This window comes from Pseudopipra pipra, chromosome 28 (genome assembly GCF_036250125.1).
Source record: "Pseudopipra pipra isolate bDixPip1 chromosome 28, bDixPip1.hap1, whole genome shotgun sequence".
Lineage (NCBI taxonomy): Eukaryota > Metazoa > Chordata > Aves > Passeriformes > Pipridae > Pseudopipra > Pseudopipra pipra.
The window spans coordinates 4253942-4272451 of NC_087576.1; the positions used below are offsets into that span (position 1 = coordinate 4253942).

Genomic DNA, 18510 nt, shown 5'->3' on the forward strand with positions numbered 1-18510 from the left:
ATCGCCGGTAAGTGCGGAGCGATATCACACACTTGGATGCACGTTTGTGTGGGAGCATCTGGGAGCTCTTACAGAGCCTCTGGGAACCAGATGGGAAGAGATGTGGCTCTGGAAAAGCCTCTCCTTGGACCTGAGCTGGTTTGCTTTGACACACAGTTGCTGGCCCTGTCTGAAAGTGCTTCAGAAGTTCTGAAAATCCTCAAATTCTGGGATTCTGCCCCAGATAAATAAAGCCCTCTGTGGGTCAATGCCAAATGTTGATTTGGGCAAAACACAAGAAGAAAACAGTTATTCCCTCAGCTCTGATCAGCAGCACAGGGGATTAGTCAGGATTAAGATCAGAGGGGTTTTCATCCCAGACCCAAACCTGAAGTGATGAGAAATCCCCGGCCCTGGTCACGCAGCTGCTCCACTGGCTTTGATCCCAAATCCACTTTCCCCTGCTCCCACTGCCAATTTGGGTGACTTTTGGCCATTTTAGTTCCCATCTGACTCCACCACTTTTGGACTCATCACCAGGGGCTACATCCAAGGTGGGAAAGCACTTGGGTGTCTTCCTTCCCCTCAAAGCAGGAGTAGCTCCTGCAAAAGGCCGACAGACACCTGAAGGTACCTCAGCCGGACGTTTCCAGCCCCTGATCCATTGCAGGCAGTGCTGCTGCTCTGGGATAACACTGGGAATTTACCAGTAGAGCTGCAGATGAACCAGATGAGTTCATTTAAGGGCAGGGGAGGAGCTGAGGTGCTCTCAGCTTCCTTTAAAAGCTGGTGATGAGCCAAGGGGACACTCGGCTGGTTCTCAGCACTCGGGGAGACCTCGGAGGCGCCTGAACCGAAATCAGGGATGGACAATAAGGAGAGGAATGGGCAGGAAGAGCCTCTTCCCAAAAATCCAGGGATGTAACGTGTCCATGTGGCATGAGCTGGGGGCTGAGAGCTGGAAGGCTCAGGAAGGTGCTTGGGGGTTGTATTTTTGGGTGGCACTTGCTACAAAGGGATTCTGGGCCTCCCCATCACCCGGATTCCCAAATCATCAATTCTCAATTAGGAAGAAATTCTTCCCTGTAAGGATGGGGGGGGGGCTGGGATGGAATTCCCAGAGAATGCCTCGTCCCTGGAAGTGTCCAAGGGCAGGCTGGAGCAACCTGATCTAGTGGAAGGTGTCCCTGCCCATGGCAGGGGGTGGCACTGGATGGGCTTCAAGGTGCCACCCAACACAAACCATTCCAGGATTCTCCAATTCCATGATTCTCCATCAAAAGGGATGTTTAAAAGGAACTGTAACACCACCACATTGCATCTATGCCCGCGTTTATTTATACTGAACAGCTTTAAAAATACAGAATAAAATAGCTTTATCTACTATTATTCACAACATCTGGTCCAAATATTACATTTTTAAATATTTAGTTGTTTAATGAAGCAATGTTAGAAAAAAAAAAACCAAACAAACCATGAGATAAAAAAAAACCAAACCCAAACAAAAAAAAAAACACCCCAAACCAAAACTCCATAAAAGAATTACACATCTTGGAACAACAACAACAAAAAAAATCAAACAAACCCTCCCCCCAAATAAACTCTTGCTGTTTAACAAAAAAAGTTTTACAGCCAAAGTCAGTCACAAAAAGTCATGGAAAAAGAAAATTTATCCCCACTGCCTAAGAACAGTCAATAGTTTGTTACGCCAAAGGTTGTTATGAACAGACAAATACAAGAATTTGGACTGGCAGTAAAGATGATTGACCTGGAAAGGTGGAGGAAAAGCCAGAGTACACAAGGCAAGTCGAGATTTCCCTCTGATATCCATAGGTACGGATGGCAACAGCCACAGGCAAATGGGAACCAGCCAGGGATCCTCGGGATGGCTCCAACACGGATCCCAACACTTGGAGCCCCTGGGGACTCGTGGCCTCCCCAACCCCACAGCTCCACAGCCCTGAGGGGGCCGTGAGCCTCCAAAAACACAGAGAAACCTGCCCCAAGTGGGACCTCTCTGCAAAAAAGAGTGAGCCACAGCTCCCCTTGCTCCAAAAAACTCAAGGAAAAAGGAAAGTGAAGTCGCTTTTGGTTGCAAAAGGCCACGGAAAAGAAACGTGAAGGTCGTGCTGGTCTCACACACGCGTTTTACACACCAGAGATTGATTATACCGAGCACAGCTGGGGTGGGTGGGGGCATCCAAGGCTCACCCAAACCATCAGACACCGGGGGTTTGGGGCCACGTGTGCCTGGAGTGCTGTTTATACCCGAAATGACGTGATTTCCACACTCTGGAAGGATAAATGTGTCACTGAGGGGTCGCACTGATGCTCCTCGGGGAGGGTTCTCTGTGCAAGTGCCAATTGTGCACCGGGAGCCCCGAGGGCTCAGCGGGGAAAGGAACGAGAAAACCCTTCAGTTTTGGGTAGGAACACAAACATGGGTAAATAAAGTATACACAACCACTATAGATTCGTCAATGAAGAAATTCTACCATCACATGACATTGTCATGACACTCATACCACTCCCTCCCAGGAAAGCGCCGCCGTTATCCTGAGTGGAAATGTTATTTTTAATATATGGAAATAAAATACTGCAATATATTCATGTACAAACCAAGTTGTCATATTTCAAGTCAGTATTAAAAGGCATAAAAGCAAATTTTGGGGTTTAAAAGGTTGAACTTTCTGAGCGAGGTACAAGGTGAAGTCCCTCTAATATGACAACGTGAGTCAGCCACAGCCGGCAGCTACGAAACCTAAATTTCTATAGGTACAATTTGCAAGTATTTGCTTTAGAAAACGTGTTTCAACGTGTCAGCAAGAATCCTTAATTTAACCTAAAAAAAATACAAGAGAATATCAATTACAAAAATCCCAAGTTACTTTGTTTGTATACATTGATGCCACCTTTGATATGACAAAATGATATTTCTACCATGAATATTTGCCCTTCCCTCTTATGGTTGAAACATCTCATCACCTCTTAACTCACCTCTCAGGTGTTGCCTTCCCTGGGTGGTTGGAGTTTGGCTGTTTGAAAGGCAGGGAAGAAAAGAGAGAGGAAAATACAGTATTGCATTTACAGTCAGGTTACATCCGGATGTCACCAGCAAACATGACATGACGTGTTTAAATGCTTTTCCAAACTGCAGCTTAATCCCCCAACACACCTTTCAGCAGCTCAGGATGGGCACCCAGCTCCCCTGGAATTTCACAGCAGCCACTGGGGTGGAAAAGTGACCAGGAAAAGTGGCCACGGGAGGGTTTAAGGCCCAAAATCACCTGCTGCAGCTGCACAAACCCAGGGGAAATTCAGTTATTTCCCTCACAAGGAAAAGCAACGGGTCTCCTTGCACTGGCAGCACTGGTGGGGTCCAGGTGCCTCGGGAAGGGAAAAGGGAGCTTCTCTTCCCAAGGTACCTGTGATCAGCTCCGTCCTCGCTCACCTCAGCCCAGGTCACTCCAGGTGCTGCCTCTGGCTCCATCCCGACCCTTCCCTGCACATCCCAGGGGCTCCAGCAGGTCTCCTTTCCCAACCTGAGGCCCACCTTTAACCATTCACCCACGGGATGAGGTGGAGAGTCCTCAACTGACAGACAGGGTTACAAAAATGAGCAGAACCTCAGCTGCTCCTCGGTGTTCCCTGCAGGACAGGCCTGCCCGCCCTCAGCCAGGGGAACGGGCACAGGAGGGCCCAAAGTCACCAAGAGAACAAAACCCAACAGTTAAACACAGAACTGGACTGCACTTGTTCAGAGAGTTGTCCCAGTGCTGCAGGAAAGGAGGAGTGTTCTGCTCCAGGGAGGAGGAAAACTCCCCTTGGATTCAGTGCCCTGGAATATGAAGTGTCTTGGCAAATCCCAGGTGAGGCAACACAGAACACACATGGCTTGACCTCAGCCAGGGTGAGAGAAGACAAACCTCTCATCACCTCCTCTCTCTGAAGTTCTCCAAACTGCTTGGGGGAGGAGTTGGAAAGCCTGGGAACAGGAGTGTCCCTCCCATGCTGCTGGATGGGGCAGCTCAGCTGCTCTGAAGTGGCACCACTGGAAATAAAAAGGTTTTTTTCTCCATTTCTCAACTTTTACAAGATAATCAACTTTGGCATTTTACATCACCACAACCCTTTGGGTTGTACAACCACCAGAGGTGGCTTTTGTTTTCCTTTGTTATATGTATTTTTAACTCCCCCACGTCTCCCACACATCTTTGGTTGAACTTAAAGTCGGGAAATCTGGAAGCTTCGTGCCACTGATCAGAGGTGTCTGCACTCCAACTGTGTGCAGGTGGACGTGGGAATGGAACACCTGACTACCTGGAGAGGGAAAGTTTAAAAAATGAGGAAAAATGACTTTGTTTCACAGGCAAACAAACCTCGTCTACTACACAACAACTCTTCTGACCAGCTTTCGAGACAGCCCAACTGACACCGAGACTGCAAACTACTGAAAGTTCCCCGAAGCAGGAACAAAGGCATGCTTGGATATGGAAAAAGCGGGATAAAATAGGTTCTGGAAACAGCCATGGCATGCTGAGAATATCCACGGAATCATTCCGACTCTACACTACTCAGTACTGATCCGTTACGCTCCTGCCTTGCCCTCCCACCCCAACCCCTCCATGCTTCAAAAACCCAGAACAAATTCACCTGGAAGCAGAGAAAACAGAGTTCCTGCGCTCCTGTCCAGTAGTCAAAGTTTGATAAATATCTCAGGGAATTACAGGATCCACTGTTATGGTTTTCCAGGAATACAAAACGCAAGCACCGTAGAGCATTACTGGCCTTGAAATTACATTACACGACATTTCCCTGATGATTCCACAGCTGAAAATGCTTTTTGGGGCCACACTGAAGTCTAAAACTAACTTGCAATAGTAAGAACATTAAACAGGAATAAAACTGTTAATTATGAATGCATGATGAGCGTGAACACCCACAAAACATCAGAGCTGAGACTATTCCAGGAAAAAAAAAAATCTCTGAGTGGTGCCCTGATTGGACCCGATACCCGTGAAACCATCCGTGGGTGGGGCCACCAGATGTAGTGTCTCTGCCATTCCAAACCCCCTTCCCAGCAGGAATGAGCCTCTGGACAAGCCCCACAAGGAGAGAAGGAAGAGGCAACGCGACGTCAGCTGCTCGTGCAGCATCAGCTGTTGACATCCCATAAAAACCTCCTGCCCAGATCCAAGCCAGCATTCCCACCACCCGGCATTCCCTGCACACAGACAGGGGTTAACTGCTTAACTGCTCCATTCACTGCCCTTGCTGTCTGGGAAACATCCTGCTGGATGCAGGCACAGGACTAAAACCCACCGAGTCCTGTCTGGAAGTTCAAGTTTCCCACCCCTGTAACACTCCAGCCACGTGTCCCTGGGTAGAAATCCTGGACACTGGGATTAGCTGGGGGAATCCCAGGTGGAAAAAGCAAACGTTCAGAAAATGAGAAATGGTGTGAAAGAAGTGGCTCCTGCAGCACTGAGCCAGAAGTCAGTCCTGGTTTTCATGGGCAAAGTTAGTGCAGAAACTTCCTGTCTTAGCACTGGATGTGCCACTGGAATTGTGGATAATTCAAAATAATACTTTCATGATTTGCCTTTATCAACTGAATCCAGTTTTCAGGGTACTGCAAATATGGAATGTGCAAATCAGGGAGTAAAAAACAAGATCTATGGGATTTGACATGACTAGAAATAACTATTTTTCCTTTTTTCTTTTCTTCCCCCCCCCCCCCTTCCCATGGATTCAGATTTCCTGGCATAACCAACATTGCCAGCAATGACTGTGCCAAGTGAGGGCTCCAATAAAATCAAAATTTAAGTTAATTAAAGTTTTTCAATAGCACCTACACACTTCCAGGACCTAAACCCATTTAAAATAAACAGACTTAGGTACTACAACTCCCCCAAACCCCTGGAATTTGCCCCAGAGACACCAGATCTGGCTCCCACCACCCACAACAGGAAAAGCCTTTTTTTTCTTCTTCTTTTTTTTTTTCTTTTTTTTTTTTTAAATCTGTCTCAGCTCTGGTTCCAGAATTTAAATGCAGATATACAAAACATATATTTTAATGCTTCTTAATCAGCAAGAAACTGCAAATACATCTTTTACTACAACTAGATAATATAATTTCAACTAAGGCTATACTGTAGCTTCTGAGTCTTCGTCTGAACTCCTGCAGTTACTGCTTTTCCTGAAGCCTTTCCACGTGTATCCCATGAAGGTGGGGCTGATGGGCAGGAAGCTGAAACACCTGTATTTTTTAATGAAGTTCATGCCAAAAGGCAAATCATACGTTTCCATGCCATCCAGGGATTTGCTTCCTTTCCCGATCCCTTTCTTCCATTTCCGTATTCCCCTTTCTTCAGGGCTTCCTAGAAGGCAAAACAAAAGGGAAAAAAATAAAGATACATATTCCTGGATATCTTTATGTGTACACACAAGTAACAAAGCAGAGGTTAAAAGAAGGAAGAAAAGCTCAAGGCTCAGCCACCACGTTCAGCAAAGCTCTGAAAAGATCTCCCAGACTCCTCAGAAAGGCAGGAAGAGGGAAAAAAATGCCATGTTTAATTTTTTAAGTGGAAGTCGGGGCAAATTTTTCCTCCTGAATGGAGCAGGTTTGGATCTTAAAACAGTCTTCTCTGCCTTCTGAAGACTGTGTGGGTTGGTTTTGATCAGCTCTTTGGGATGTTTATAGGACAGAGGGCTCAGCCTGGAAAGGATCCCGGGGGTTCCCAGGGAAAGCCAGGCCTGCAGGTGTGAGGATGGAACAGGAAAAGCAGGGCTGTCTCCCTGCTCCCCTGCCTCCCTGGAGTGCTGGTACTGCAGAAAGGCAGCTGTTGCTCAGGATAAGGACAAGCCCAAGCTGACCTGGGATGGTGTTGTCCAAGATAAAGGCGACGCAGCCCCCGACGAACATGGCTGTGGTGAGCAGGACGTTCAGCACCTGATCAATCCCTGCTATTCCTGCAGAAAACAGGCACAAATACAGACCTTTTGGCATTTTTATCATGCACACACACATCCTGCCAAGTTCAGTGAGGGATTTGTTCAAACAGGACTCTGGAAAACACGTGGGAATTGATGCAGAAGAACCTTCACCTAACACAGCCCCCAAAATGTAACTCCATGAACTTTCAGTTGCTCATAAAAATGTCACAAAACACCATTTGAGAGCCTACTGCAGACACAGCTAATTTAAACTATTGATTTTTTTTATAGATATATTTTTTTATTATTAGAAAACTATAAAATGGAAAAGAGAAATGTCCAAAATGTAAAATGGTGTGGGACTGAAGTAACTCTTTTTATAAATCTTTATTTTTTTAAAAGGGCAAGACTTCAAAACACCAGTTCATGGCAGAACATTCTACTAGTGTGTGATCACCCACCTCTGCCTGAACAATCTGCTTTGTGAACCACTTAAAGTAGGACAGATATGCCCTTAAATCCGGGTCTGAAGCGACAGATAAATACTGTCAGTTAATATTTCCTTCAAAAACACCCCAAACCAGTGAAATATTCCTTTAGAGAGCCCATCTCTGATGACACAGGATGTCATGATCACCGCTGAGAGGGGAATACTAAACCAGAAAACCTTCCCCATGGATTCCCCAAAGCTACAATTTGATTAACAGCCTGGAGTTCATTAAAATTAAAATTCCCATTCAGAACATGTGTCTGCAGTGACAAAAAAATTCAACCCCCCAAAAAAATCCCTCCCTCCCAAACTCTACCTTGGTGCTTCCCCTTAGTCTTTTAACATCATTTACATCTCAGATTCACCCTTTTTGTCTTTTTTCCTGGTATTTGCTCCCTTTCATTGCTCTATGGAGTACCAAGAAAAAGCAGGAAAACTTCAGCTGTGTCCCACTGAAACATTTAATTCAGGTCTCAACATCCTAATTAATTCTCCTCAGAGAATATATATATACACACACACACATATAAAGCTTATCTGTATCTACAGCTTTTATTGACTCCAAATACTTTGGGTTTTCTCTTACTGACCTTTCCATTCCTTTGTACCTGTTTGTACTTCCCATGTGAGTGGAAGGGAAAAGCAGGTTTTGTGTGGGTGAGCAGGAACACGTACCTGTGACCAGGGGGTTCTGTTTGAGATAACTTGGGAGGACAAGCCCGAAGAAAATGGAAAATCCAAGGACAAACAGATTCCGAGAGGAGTTTAAATCAATGAACTGGAGGTTTGACAGACCCACAGCTGTAATCATCCCTACATAAAAAAAACCACCAAAGATCAGCTTTTAGATAGGCTTTTCCTTCAAAAACAGATAGAAAAATACATATAAACACAGAATTGGAGTGAAAAAGAGGAGTAAAGTCCATCTTACCAAAGAGGGTGCAGAAGAGAGCCCCCAGCACGGGGTCGGGCAGGGATGCAAAGAGGGCACTGAACTTCCCAACCATCCCCAGGAGCAGCATGAAGGCAGCTCCATACTGGATCACCCTGCGACTCCCAACCTGCAGGGAAAAAAGGAAAAGACACTGGAAAAAGTCTGCACTTGGTCCAACTTCACACCTGGAAGTTTATTTTGTTATTCTCCTTCTCAATTAAATTTCTTCTCAAGCTTCCTGTGTGGTTTTGTTGGTGCTCAAAGGTTGCAGAGCCTTTCCAAGTGGCCCAGCTGGGACAGGGCTGTGCTCCAGCCTAACAGAACTTGCTTTAATTTGGGTTTTGTAAACACCAAGTCAGCTTTAAAACCACGTGTAAATGCACAACCACCAGGAAATGTGGTGCAGGCCCAGCTACAAGAGAGAAAGCAAGGAGAGAGAGGCCACACCTGGGAGAGATGGAAAATGGAACAAATAAATTCCATGTGTTGCTGCCCTTTGACACAGCAAGATGTGGATGAGGTGAAAGAGGAGTGGGATTTCAAAGCTGACATTACCAAGGTTTTGCAAAACCCCTCTGAGACCAGGACTGAGTTCACTCCACATGCAAATCAGGGCTGTGCTGACACTGAAACCAAGGGCCTGCACTTCCTTCCCAGTTTTATTTTAAGCACCCAAACTTCAGGCAGTGTTTGTCTGTGTTGCAGTGGTAGATGATAAACCTGAACAGCTGATATTTTAACACTGTTCCAGTACCAGAAGAGGTTACCCAGGGACAAAAAAACCCCTTTTACACTGTAAGGTGGTTTCTGGCAAAGCCCCTTCTCCTGGTACAGAGTATTTGGGTTCAAAGCGAAGGAGATATTAATTTGCTGACCAGGTGTAGCTGAGCTAAATGAGTGAAATGAGAAACACAAGATAGAGCAGGCCTGAAGAATGGTCCTTCTCTCCCTCCCCTCCTCACTGCTGAGCTCTCAGGTGGGACTGTTCACCTGCAAACAGGAGCTACACCAGCAAACTGGGGAGTTCACTAAATTACAATAGAGTTTAACTTGCACCTTTCTCTACCTTATGAAGACATTAATTTCCTTAGGGGCACCAATATCTTGCTCTAAAATAGAGTATCACCAATATCTTACTCTAAAATTATCTTCCTGCACGAAAGAGGCAAATTCTTTAGAGACCCACATGCTGGTGACACTTATTTATGCAAATGCTCAATCACTGCAAGGCAAACAAATTAAGCTCCTCTGGAAAGCTACTGAAAACACCTGGGCAGCACTTAGCTCTGCCTGCATATTTACTGCCAGGACACACACTTCAGGTGATTCTTTGGGAGTGCACGAGGTGGGACCTGGTACCTCCAGTTCCCCACCACCATTATGGCATGAGCTGCCCAGACTTGAGCCCCAACTGATCAGAGGTAATTGATGTTCCTCTCATCAAATAAACCTCACAGACCAGCTCAGAGATTGGGCAGTATTTACATCCAGTTGGAGCCTGACATTTAAGCTCCAAGTGTCATTCTATACCAATTTCAAGGAGGGTAAATGCCTTTTGAAATGACAGAATGGGATCACCAGGATGATGCAGCACTAAGGATTTTCCCCTCCCAAATAAACAACAGAGTATCCACATGCCAAAAATCTATTTAGGCAGAAATGAAGTTGAAATACTGTCAGGAATTTAGGAATGAGTGTGCAGGCAGGAAAGCCAGAGGAAGCACTGGAGCAGAGCCATCCAGCTGTGCCACTCTGGGTAAGGCACATTCACTCCTCCACCACATGCTCTGAACAGACTAACTGTGGTCAACCCTGCTTCAGCTGCCATCAAACATTCATTTTTTACTGTCCCAAAGCAAAATGCCCACTCATTTCTGTGGGCTGTTAATAGAAAAGTGTTGTTAATTCATATCAACCCCCATGAATAACACCAGAAAGGAAGCAGAACAGAATAAACCTTTCTTTAAGGATTTTTCTGACTAAAATTTCTTCTAGGAAATTTCCATCAGCAGCTGAATGGCAACTGGTACAGACAGCAGATGGTGCTGTTAGTGTTATATTTCATCCTGAACCCAGCAGAATAATCCTTTGTGCAGGAAACAAATGGTGGTAGATGATAAACAAATGGGTGAAGATAAATATATCATTTATACTGTATTAGGTCAGAGGGATGAGTTATTGGAAGCACAGAACACACATTTTCCACCTCATGTGCATGAAGGATTTATGGCTTCCATGCAAAATCCACAACAAGATGTACCAATTCACAACACAAATTACTGCTACCAATGTTGCTGGTATTTCTTAACAAGGTTAAATTAACAATATCAAGCAAATCTCTCTGCAGCCCAAGGCCTCCAAGTTCAAGGCACTCATCCAGTCCCACATGTGAACAAAGGGATTCCTCAATATATTTTGTTGATTAACACCCCAAAAAATACGTAACCCCTTAATCAGTGCCTTAAAAACAAACATTTAGGGTACATTTAACTCTCAAATTACCTTGACTGCAGTGTCTGTGTCAGTGTACAGATGTCTGTCCTGGGACAGATGTAGATAAAGCCCAAGGACCACAAATTGCACTTTACTGTGTTCAAATGAGGCATTAAAAACAGTCACTTCCCTACTGATGCCTTCAGAGCCAAGACATCCAAAAAGTACCAATTTCTACATAGTTTACAGTGTTTATGCCTCACTCAAACCACCCCAGAGCCCTGGAATGCTGCCTTGGTTTTCCAAGGGACAGTTTATTTGGCAGCACCTGCTTTCTGCAGGTTCTAACTGCCTTTTACTCTGAATAAAAAGATCTTTGAGGCCCTGATGCAGAATAATGCATTTCCACCAGAGAACAGCTGGTACAGACAGGCAGGTGAGTTCAGAATGATGTGTAAAGTCTGTCTGCACGAGCAGAATGGTTTCCTGGAGGAGGATCATGCTGTGAAACAGGAACGTCAGGAATACACCCGAGGAGATGAAGTGAGTCCCTGAGAGCACAAAGCACATACCTTTGTGATGCCCAAGACACCAATGTTAGGGCTGGAAGAGGTGGATCCATTCCCTGTCCCAAACACCCCATCCAGAACACAGGAGAGACCCTCGATAAAAATCCCCCTGTGAACCACAAACAGAAACCAAGAGTCAGTTTGTTGAGCACAGACTCCCTCAGAGGGTATTTTATGGCTCAGGGTTACAGGGGGGCTGTCAGGGCATCTGTTCCATTATGGAATTATTGTAATTCATGTTTCCAGCTCCAACAAACCTGAAACACCCATCTGAGTTCTGTTTTCTGAGTCTAAGATACCCACATTCTTAAACTGAGGAAATTACAACATAATTCAAGTCAAACTTAAGAGCTGCTCTTTATTTCCCCAGCTGCATTTCAGGTGAATTTGACAAAACACCCCAAATTCCAGACCTGATTTAGAATTCTGTCCCTATGGAAACCATGCTATCAACTTCCACAGACTCCAGCAAGAACAGGACTGGGATTCCAATGCTCCATTTGCAACAAAATAATTCCACATGACAATTGCATCTTGTATTTCAGCCTCTCGGGCCTTGTGTTTGACCAAACTGTAACGTTTCATCTCGGAGCACATCCCAACGGGAAAAAAACCCAAAAACCCAATAGCTGAAGACACTGCAAACACTTCTGGTTTGGCCAGACCTGTTTATTGCATGGATGGGTGGAGGAGGAGCACAGGACAGCCGGGCACAGGCGTAGTAGTCCCCGATGGACTCGATGATGCTGGCGACGACGGCGCTGAGCATCCCGATCACCCCGGCAGCTGAGATGGTGGGCAGCCCCCACTGAACTGTGGGGAGAACAACACTGAGATCTCCCCTGCCCAAAAACAACTCAGGTATCAAAAAATACAGCCATTTCACGGAATCATGGAACTGTCTGGCTTGGAAAGGATCTCTAAGATCATCAAGTTCCACCACTCCCCCAGCACTGCCAAGGCCACCACTGACCCATGTTCCCGAGTGCCACAGCCACAGGGATGTTAAATCCTTCCTGGGCAGGGGGACTCCACCCCTGCTCAGGACTGGACAGCCCTTTCCAGGAAGGAATTTCCCATGATATCCAACCTGACCCTCCCCTGGCACAGCTGGAGGCCGTTCCCTCTCCTCCTGTCCCTTGTTCCCTGGGAGCAGAGCCCGACTCCCCCCAGCTCCCCCCTCCTGTCAGGGAGTTGCAGAGCCAGAAGGTCCCCCCTGAGCCTCCTTTTCTCCAGGCTGAGCCTCCCCAGCTCCCTCAGCCACTCCTGGTACCCCAGCCCCTTCCCCAGCTCTGTTCCCTTCCCTGGACACGCTCCAGCCCCTCAATGTCCTTCTAGTTCTGAGGGACCCAGAACTGTCCCAGGATTCAAAGTGCCTCAGCAGTGCCAGCACAGGGGACAGTCCTGCCCTGGGCCCGTGGCCACACTATTTATGCATCTTTAATGGCAACAACAAGCTCCCTTCACTCAAACACAATCTGGCAAGTCCACATAGATGAAAGAAGCAAAGGAAAATCCGCCAAACCAACTGCTTTGATCCTGCTTGGAAAAGTCCCAAAGAACCACAAAACCCCACCAAAAAGAATTCCTCCTGTTCAGAAGGCAGGAATTTGAGCTACAGCTTGTGGGAAAACAATTCTGGTCAGTGAGGCAGATGCCACTTAATTATTACTGCTCAAAAAACTCAGCCTTTGGTTATGAGTTTCGGTTATCAAACAGGATGGGCCACAACCAGCTCTGATCACTGCACAAACACCTCCCCGCTCCAAACTTTTATAGTAGAGAAAATAAGATTAATTTAAGCCTGCAGAAAAGCTTGGCAGGTTTTCCACAGCAATTGCCTCGATGCTTTTATCTCTTTGAAATAGATGAGCCTCTTGCAACAAAAGGAGCTTGAAATCACACAACCGTGAATGAAGTTCACAAATAGGAAAGGTCTAATCACAGTGAAGTTTTCCTCCTCTTCTTTCCCAAAAGCTTCTATGCTTCATCTTCTGCTTTACAAGTGGTTTCTTTTAAGAACTAATCAGAACCAAAGCATATGGGAAACCACAACGAAGCTGCCTCATGACAGTGGAGCGATACTCCTAACAATTTATATTATTTTATTCTCTTATTACCCCTTAATTTCTGAACAGCACAAGGTGTACCAGTTGTGTAACTCTATCTCATGGCATAAAACCAGCCTTTAACAGCTTTAAACTCAGAGATGGCCAATAAAAGAATACAAGTATCCAACTGTTGTATGAAGTGTTTGGTGTTCCCTTGTAAATACTTTCATTGCCTGTTGATAAGCAGGGACTGGCATTCTCTGACTTGCCCATCGGCCCAATTCCAACCCCACTCTGGCAAGTCAGGACATTTTTGACATTAACAGTTGTGCCAATTCAGGGATGGGTGTCTTTGGGGCAAGGAAGTAGAGTAAGCTGGGAAAACCTCCACACAATAGTGATTCTTTAGACAAGGACTCAATGACTCCAGTGGCTCCACGGGAGCTGACATAACATGACCTTGTCATTGCACAACACCAAAGCACTGCCAAGGACTGACAGCAAGGACTGGGAACCCACGTTTTATGGAGAGTCACAAAATGTTATCAAGAGTTGCCCAGATAAACCCTGCAAGTGCCTCCTACAAACTCCAGTGTCAGAAACAAAGCCTTTCCTGGGTGAGATCTTAACGAGAAAAAACCATCAGCCCCCCCCTGGCTGTTGTTAGATCAGTGCATGCTGGAATCATGGAATGGTTTGGGTTGGAAGGGATCTCGGAGATCTCAGTTCCACCCCCTGCCATGGGCAGGGACACCTTCCACTATCCCAGGTTGCTCCAACCTGGCCTTGGACACTTCCAGGGATCCAGGGGCAGCCACAGCTTCTCTGGGAATTCCATCCCAGCCCCTCACCACCCTCACAGGGAGGAATTCCTTCCCAATATCCCATCTATCCCTGCCCTGTGGCAGTGGGAAGCCACTCTCCCTTGTCCTGTCCCTCCACCCCTTGTCCCCAGTCCCTCTCCAGCTCTCCTGGAGCCCCTTCAGGCCCTGGAAGGGCTCTCAGGTCTTCTCTGGGCAACCTGTGCCAGGGCCTTCCCAAAATCCCATCTCCCCCCACTCCCTGGCATTTAAATCCATTCCAGTGACAGGTTAAACCCAAGTCTTTCAGCTGCCTCTGGGCTGGAGCTGAGGAGGGTCTGAGACCCCCAGTGCTGCTGGTGGGATGGAGCTGGAGCTGCCAGAGATGGGCAAGAACATGGGATGGTTTGGGTGGGAAGGGACCTTGGAGATCATCCAGTGCCACCCCCTGCCATGGGCAGGGACACCTTCCACTAAACCAGGTTGCTCCCACCTGGCCTTGGACAATTCCAGGCACAGCCCACCCACAACCCCTGTCGAAGTTCTCGGAATTTATCACTGAAACAGCAACACTTCTGAAACAGGAGAACTGACGCTCGCAGGGGTATTATTGGAAAAACGGGGGCATTATTGGGAAAAGTGCCCCTCAGAGCAGCCCAACTTACAGGGATAAGGGACCTTGAACCAGGGGGCCACCTGCAGCACTTTCTGGCGAGCGTCGGTGCGCGCGTAGAAGCCGTACTCGGACCTCTCCGAGGGAAACACTTTCGTCACCGTGAAGATGTAGCACAGCAGCCAGGACACCAGAATTGCCAAAATAATCTGGGAGAGAGGAGAAGTCAGGCTGTTAAAATCAACCCTCGGCAGCAAAGAATCAACCAGCAGTTCCTGCGTGGAACACTGTCAGCCCCGGATCCGAGCGGGGTTTGAGGTCTGAACAAGCAGCAAACGCTGTAACAGATCCTTTGGGTGCCTCCCCCCGGCCCCAGGAAGGTGCTGTTACAAAAGCTCTGGAATTGGAGCAAGTCCCTCCTCTCCTTAACAAATGGGAAAGTCTCCAAGTGGGCACTTTAACAAACTGGGGAATTAGTCTCAGTTTTACCAGAGGAATGAAAAGAAGCCTTTCATGGGGGAACTGAGAATTGCTCTGGTAAAATGAGACGATAACGATCTCACCATCCCTTTCTGGAGGGCTCAGTTTAGGCTTTCCCTGCATCCACAAATATCCCTTCTTCTCTCCCTCTTCCCTCCCCCCCATGATCTTCATCACTCCAACAACCCCTCATCAGACATCAGAACGGGATCTGGCAATGAGAATATTTCCTGTGGCCAAAGAGCCACTTAGTTGCCAATAAATCCATTTAAGCTTTTACCTCACCTTTGTGAGCTATTGTATTATTAAGAAAAATCAAAGCTGAGATTAAAAAAACCCTGAAACACAAATCAGGGTTTTCTTTGCCAAGTGAAGAACAAGTTCAAGGACTTACAGGGAACATCTTGAAAAGCTGCAGCCTGTATGCTGTCCATCCCTTCTTGGATTTGTAAATGGGTAAGGGGAATTTGACATTTCTGGCATACTGAGAGAACAACAACACTAGGAAAATAGTCCTGAGAAAAAAGGAGGAGGAGGGTGGGACAAAAAAGACATGTCATTAGCACCAATATATTATAAATCCCTCCCAGCATTAACCTGTTCAGGTTCTTCAGACACGAGACACAAATGTACATTTTCAATTTAGCACAAGACAAGGCATTTTAAGAGAACATAATTTTAAATAAATTATTATTCCACAAAGGCCAAAACAACACAATTTGGATTCTAAAGTGCTGCAAAAACAGCCAGCACCAAACAGGTAAATGAACTAGGACAGGGATTTGGGCTGAAGGGAGATTTCCAGCCATTCCTGTTCTGTGCTCCTGCTTCTTTTCCTCCCAAACTCTACCTGTGCTCCAGGTCTGCTGAGTACAAGGACCAAAACTTGCTGAAAACAAGGAAAACTGAAGGCCTGTATACAATAATCTTTACATCTCAAAATTTGCATAAAACTCAAAAGCACTCGAAAATTTTCTGTGAGGGAAATTATTTCTTCTATTCTTGAGAATCCTTTTTTTTTTTTTGTATTTGCATCTAAACAGCTGCAAACGAAGCAAAATAGAGCCCAAAAAACCAAGATTTGATGCAATTGCATTCACCACTTTTAGATGCTTAATTATTATGCATTTCCCCCCTCACTGAAACTGCCAAGCTCCTCTGCATGTTAAAAATCCATTTTTACAGCTAAAATAAGCCCCCACTGCAATGCAAAATAAGAAGCCAGGGCACGTTGCTCATTTCTGAAGGAACCAACCCCAGCTCTGCTCTGAAAAGGCCTCACAAAGACTGAGCTGTCTGAAGAAGCAAAGCTTCCCTGAAATCTGAGATTATGTTTTTATCAGCTGACTTTAAAAAAAAGTGGATTTTCAGCCTCTCTCCCTTCTCTGTCCCAGCTCAGCTCCAGTGTCACACACAAACCAGCTTTATTCTCCCTCAGTCTGCAGAACACAGAGCACAAGGAGGGGCATTTACAGCCCCCACTGTTGAATGAAAGGCACCTTTTCCTTGCAGGAAACACTTTGGCAGCTCTCCCAAAGTCCATTATGGAAAGATGGGCTCCCCTCTCTGAGCACAGGTAGCTTTGTATTTTGATTTATTTAGCACAGAGTTGTAAAAACCATAGTACTATTATATTATTGCAATTAACATTACATTGGCTCCATGGCAGAGGGGCTTCCTGACAGTCTGTAAAATATCCCCAAATCCCTTAAATCCCAAAAGTTTTATTCACCAGATAAAAAGCCCAATTCAGGAATAATTTCCCTTTTTATAGATCATGATGAGATGTGTTTTATGAATTAAATTATTCCAGCTTGGCTCCTGCAGAACAAGAGAGGTCAGAAAACTGTTTGGGAAACTGGGAATATTATCCAATAGCACCTGTAGAAGGTCCCAGCTCTCCCACAGGTGATGCTGAAGGAAGGATTTTTATCTCAGTACAATTTCAAGAGCCACATCTTGTAGAGCTCACAGTCACTTTTGAGAGGCCATGGGAGTTATTTCCAACAACCCACATTTTCGCTCTGCCAGAAGCCAGAAATACTTATTGACTGGGTAATATTTAAATGCTGCTCCTAAATTGATTTGGTTTTTTCCATCTGCAAAATGTCAAGTTGAATTACACGTTTCCATGTCCAACTCCAAGATCATTCATTTCATGGGAGTCCCAACTTGCAGGGAATTTGTTTTACAGGCAAATAAAACGTTCCTTTGGATCAGCTGCTTAACATAATAGAATTACAAAAATATTCATGATGCTCCCATCCAAGATAAAAGAGAATTAAAGAGCCCTTTTAATCATAAGCTGCACTTACAGAATACTTTGCATGTTCAAAGAACTGTGCAAACAGATTAGTCAGATCAGAATCTGATCTCATCAAGGCATTCCTTCCTCCCAGAGCCAGCACAGTTGGGTGCTGAACACTGACTGCAGCAACTGCTTCAGCCAGTTCCCTTCTCCCTAAAATTTGCTTTCCAGCCTTATTTGGCTGGTTATCCAGCTCATGGGAAGCTTTTGTCTTCATCTCGTTTTTCTCAGCTATTCCTTCTTATACCACTGATCCCAGTTCTTTAATTTCCCTGGCACACACACACCAGGCCCTGAAATTCCCTCAAAAAGCCTTTCTGTCCACTAAATAGCAATCTCTCTACTTCTGGCTCATCTACTGATGGCATTTATGGAAATATTTGCTGTTCCCTGTCATCACACAGATTTCTCTTGGACACAGGTAAGCAAAGCAGTCCCAGTGACAAAGGGACCAGTACCACCAATGGGATTTGCCTGCTGACACAAACACAAAACCAGAAATACAAATGGGTCACTCATCTCTCTGGTGTTTTGCTAAATCATCTCTTCTTATAGCACTGAAGCCAATCCAGCCAGTGGCTCCCAGACCAACTCTTGCTTTACAAAATTCTGCTCTCCACACCCTTCAGTTATTGTCCTTTCCTGCCTCCTCAAGGTCACGGAAACACAGAACCCCAGAATGGTTTGGTGGGAAGGGACCTCAAAACCCACCCAGTTCCACCTCACATCATGGGCAGGGACACCTTCCACTGTTCCCAGTTGCTCCAAGTCATGTCCAACCTGGCCTCGGACACTTCCAGGGATGGGGCAGCCACAGCTTCTCTGGGCAACTGAGTTGCTGCTGTCATTGCCAAAGTGCCAGCTGACCTTACCCACACCCACTCACATCCCTATTCCTGCACAGGTTGTTCCTCCCT

The 18510-nt window shown here is 45.9% G+C and overlaps 1 protein-coding gene across 3 annotated transcripts in view; it reads right to left on the minus strand.

Annotated features, from left to right (window-relative positions):
• Positions 1-1294: 1294 nt before the first annotated feature.
• Positions 1295-18510, minus strand: part of SLC23A2 (solute carrier family 23 member 2) — a 59172-nt gene continuing 41956 nt past the window's right edge. For all 3 annotated transcript variants that reach the window (XM_064638163.1, XM_064638164.1, XM_064638165.1), the window contains exons 9-16: positions 15680-15800; positions 14858-15014; positions 12007-12154; positions 11345-11450; positions 8337-8466; positions 8081-8218; positions 6856-6951; positions 1295-6359 (exon numbers count right to left, since the gene is read on the minus strand). In XM_064638163.1, the coding sequence (XP_064494233.1) occupies positions 6127-6359; positions 6856-6951; positions 8081-8218; positions 8337-8466; positions 11345-11450; positions 12007-12154; positions 14858-15014; positions 15680-15800 (1129 nt within the window). In that variant the 3' untranslated portion in view covers positions 1295-6126. The remainder of the gene's footprint in view (positions 6360-6855; positions 6952-8080; positions 8219-8336; positions 8467-11344; positions 11451-12006; positions 12155-14857; positions 15015-15679; positions 15801-18510) is intronic.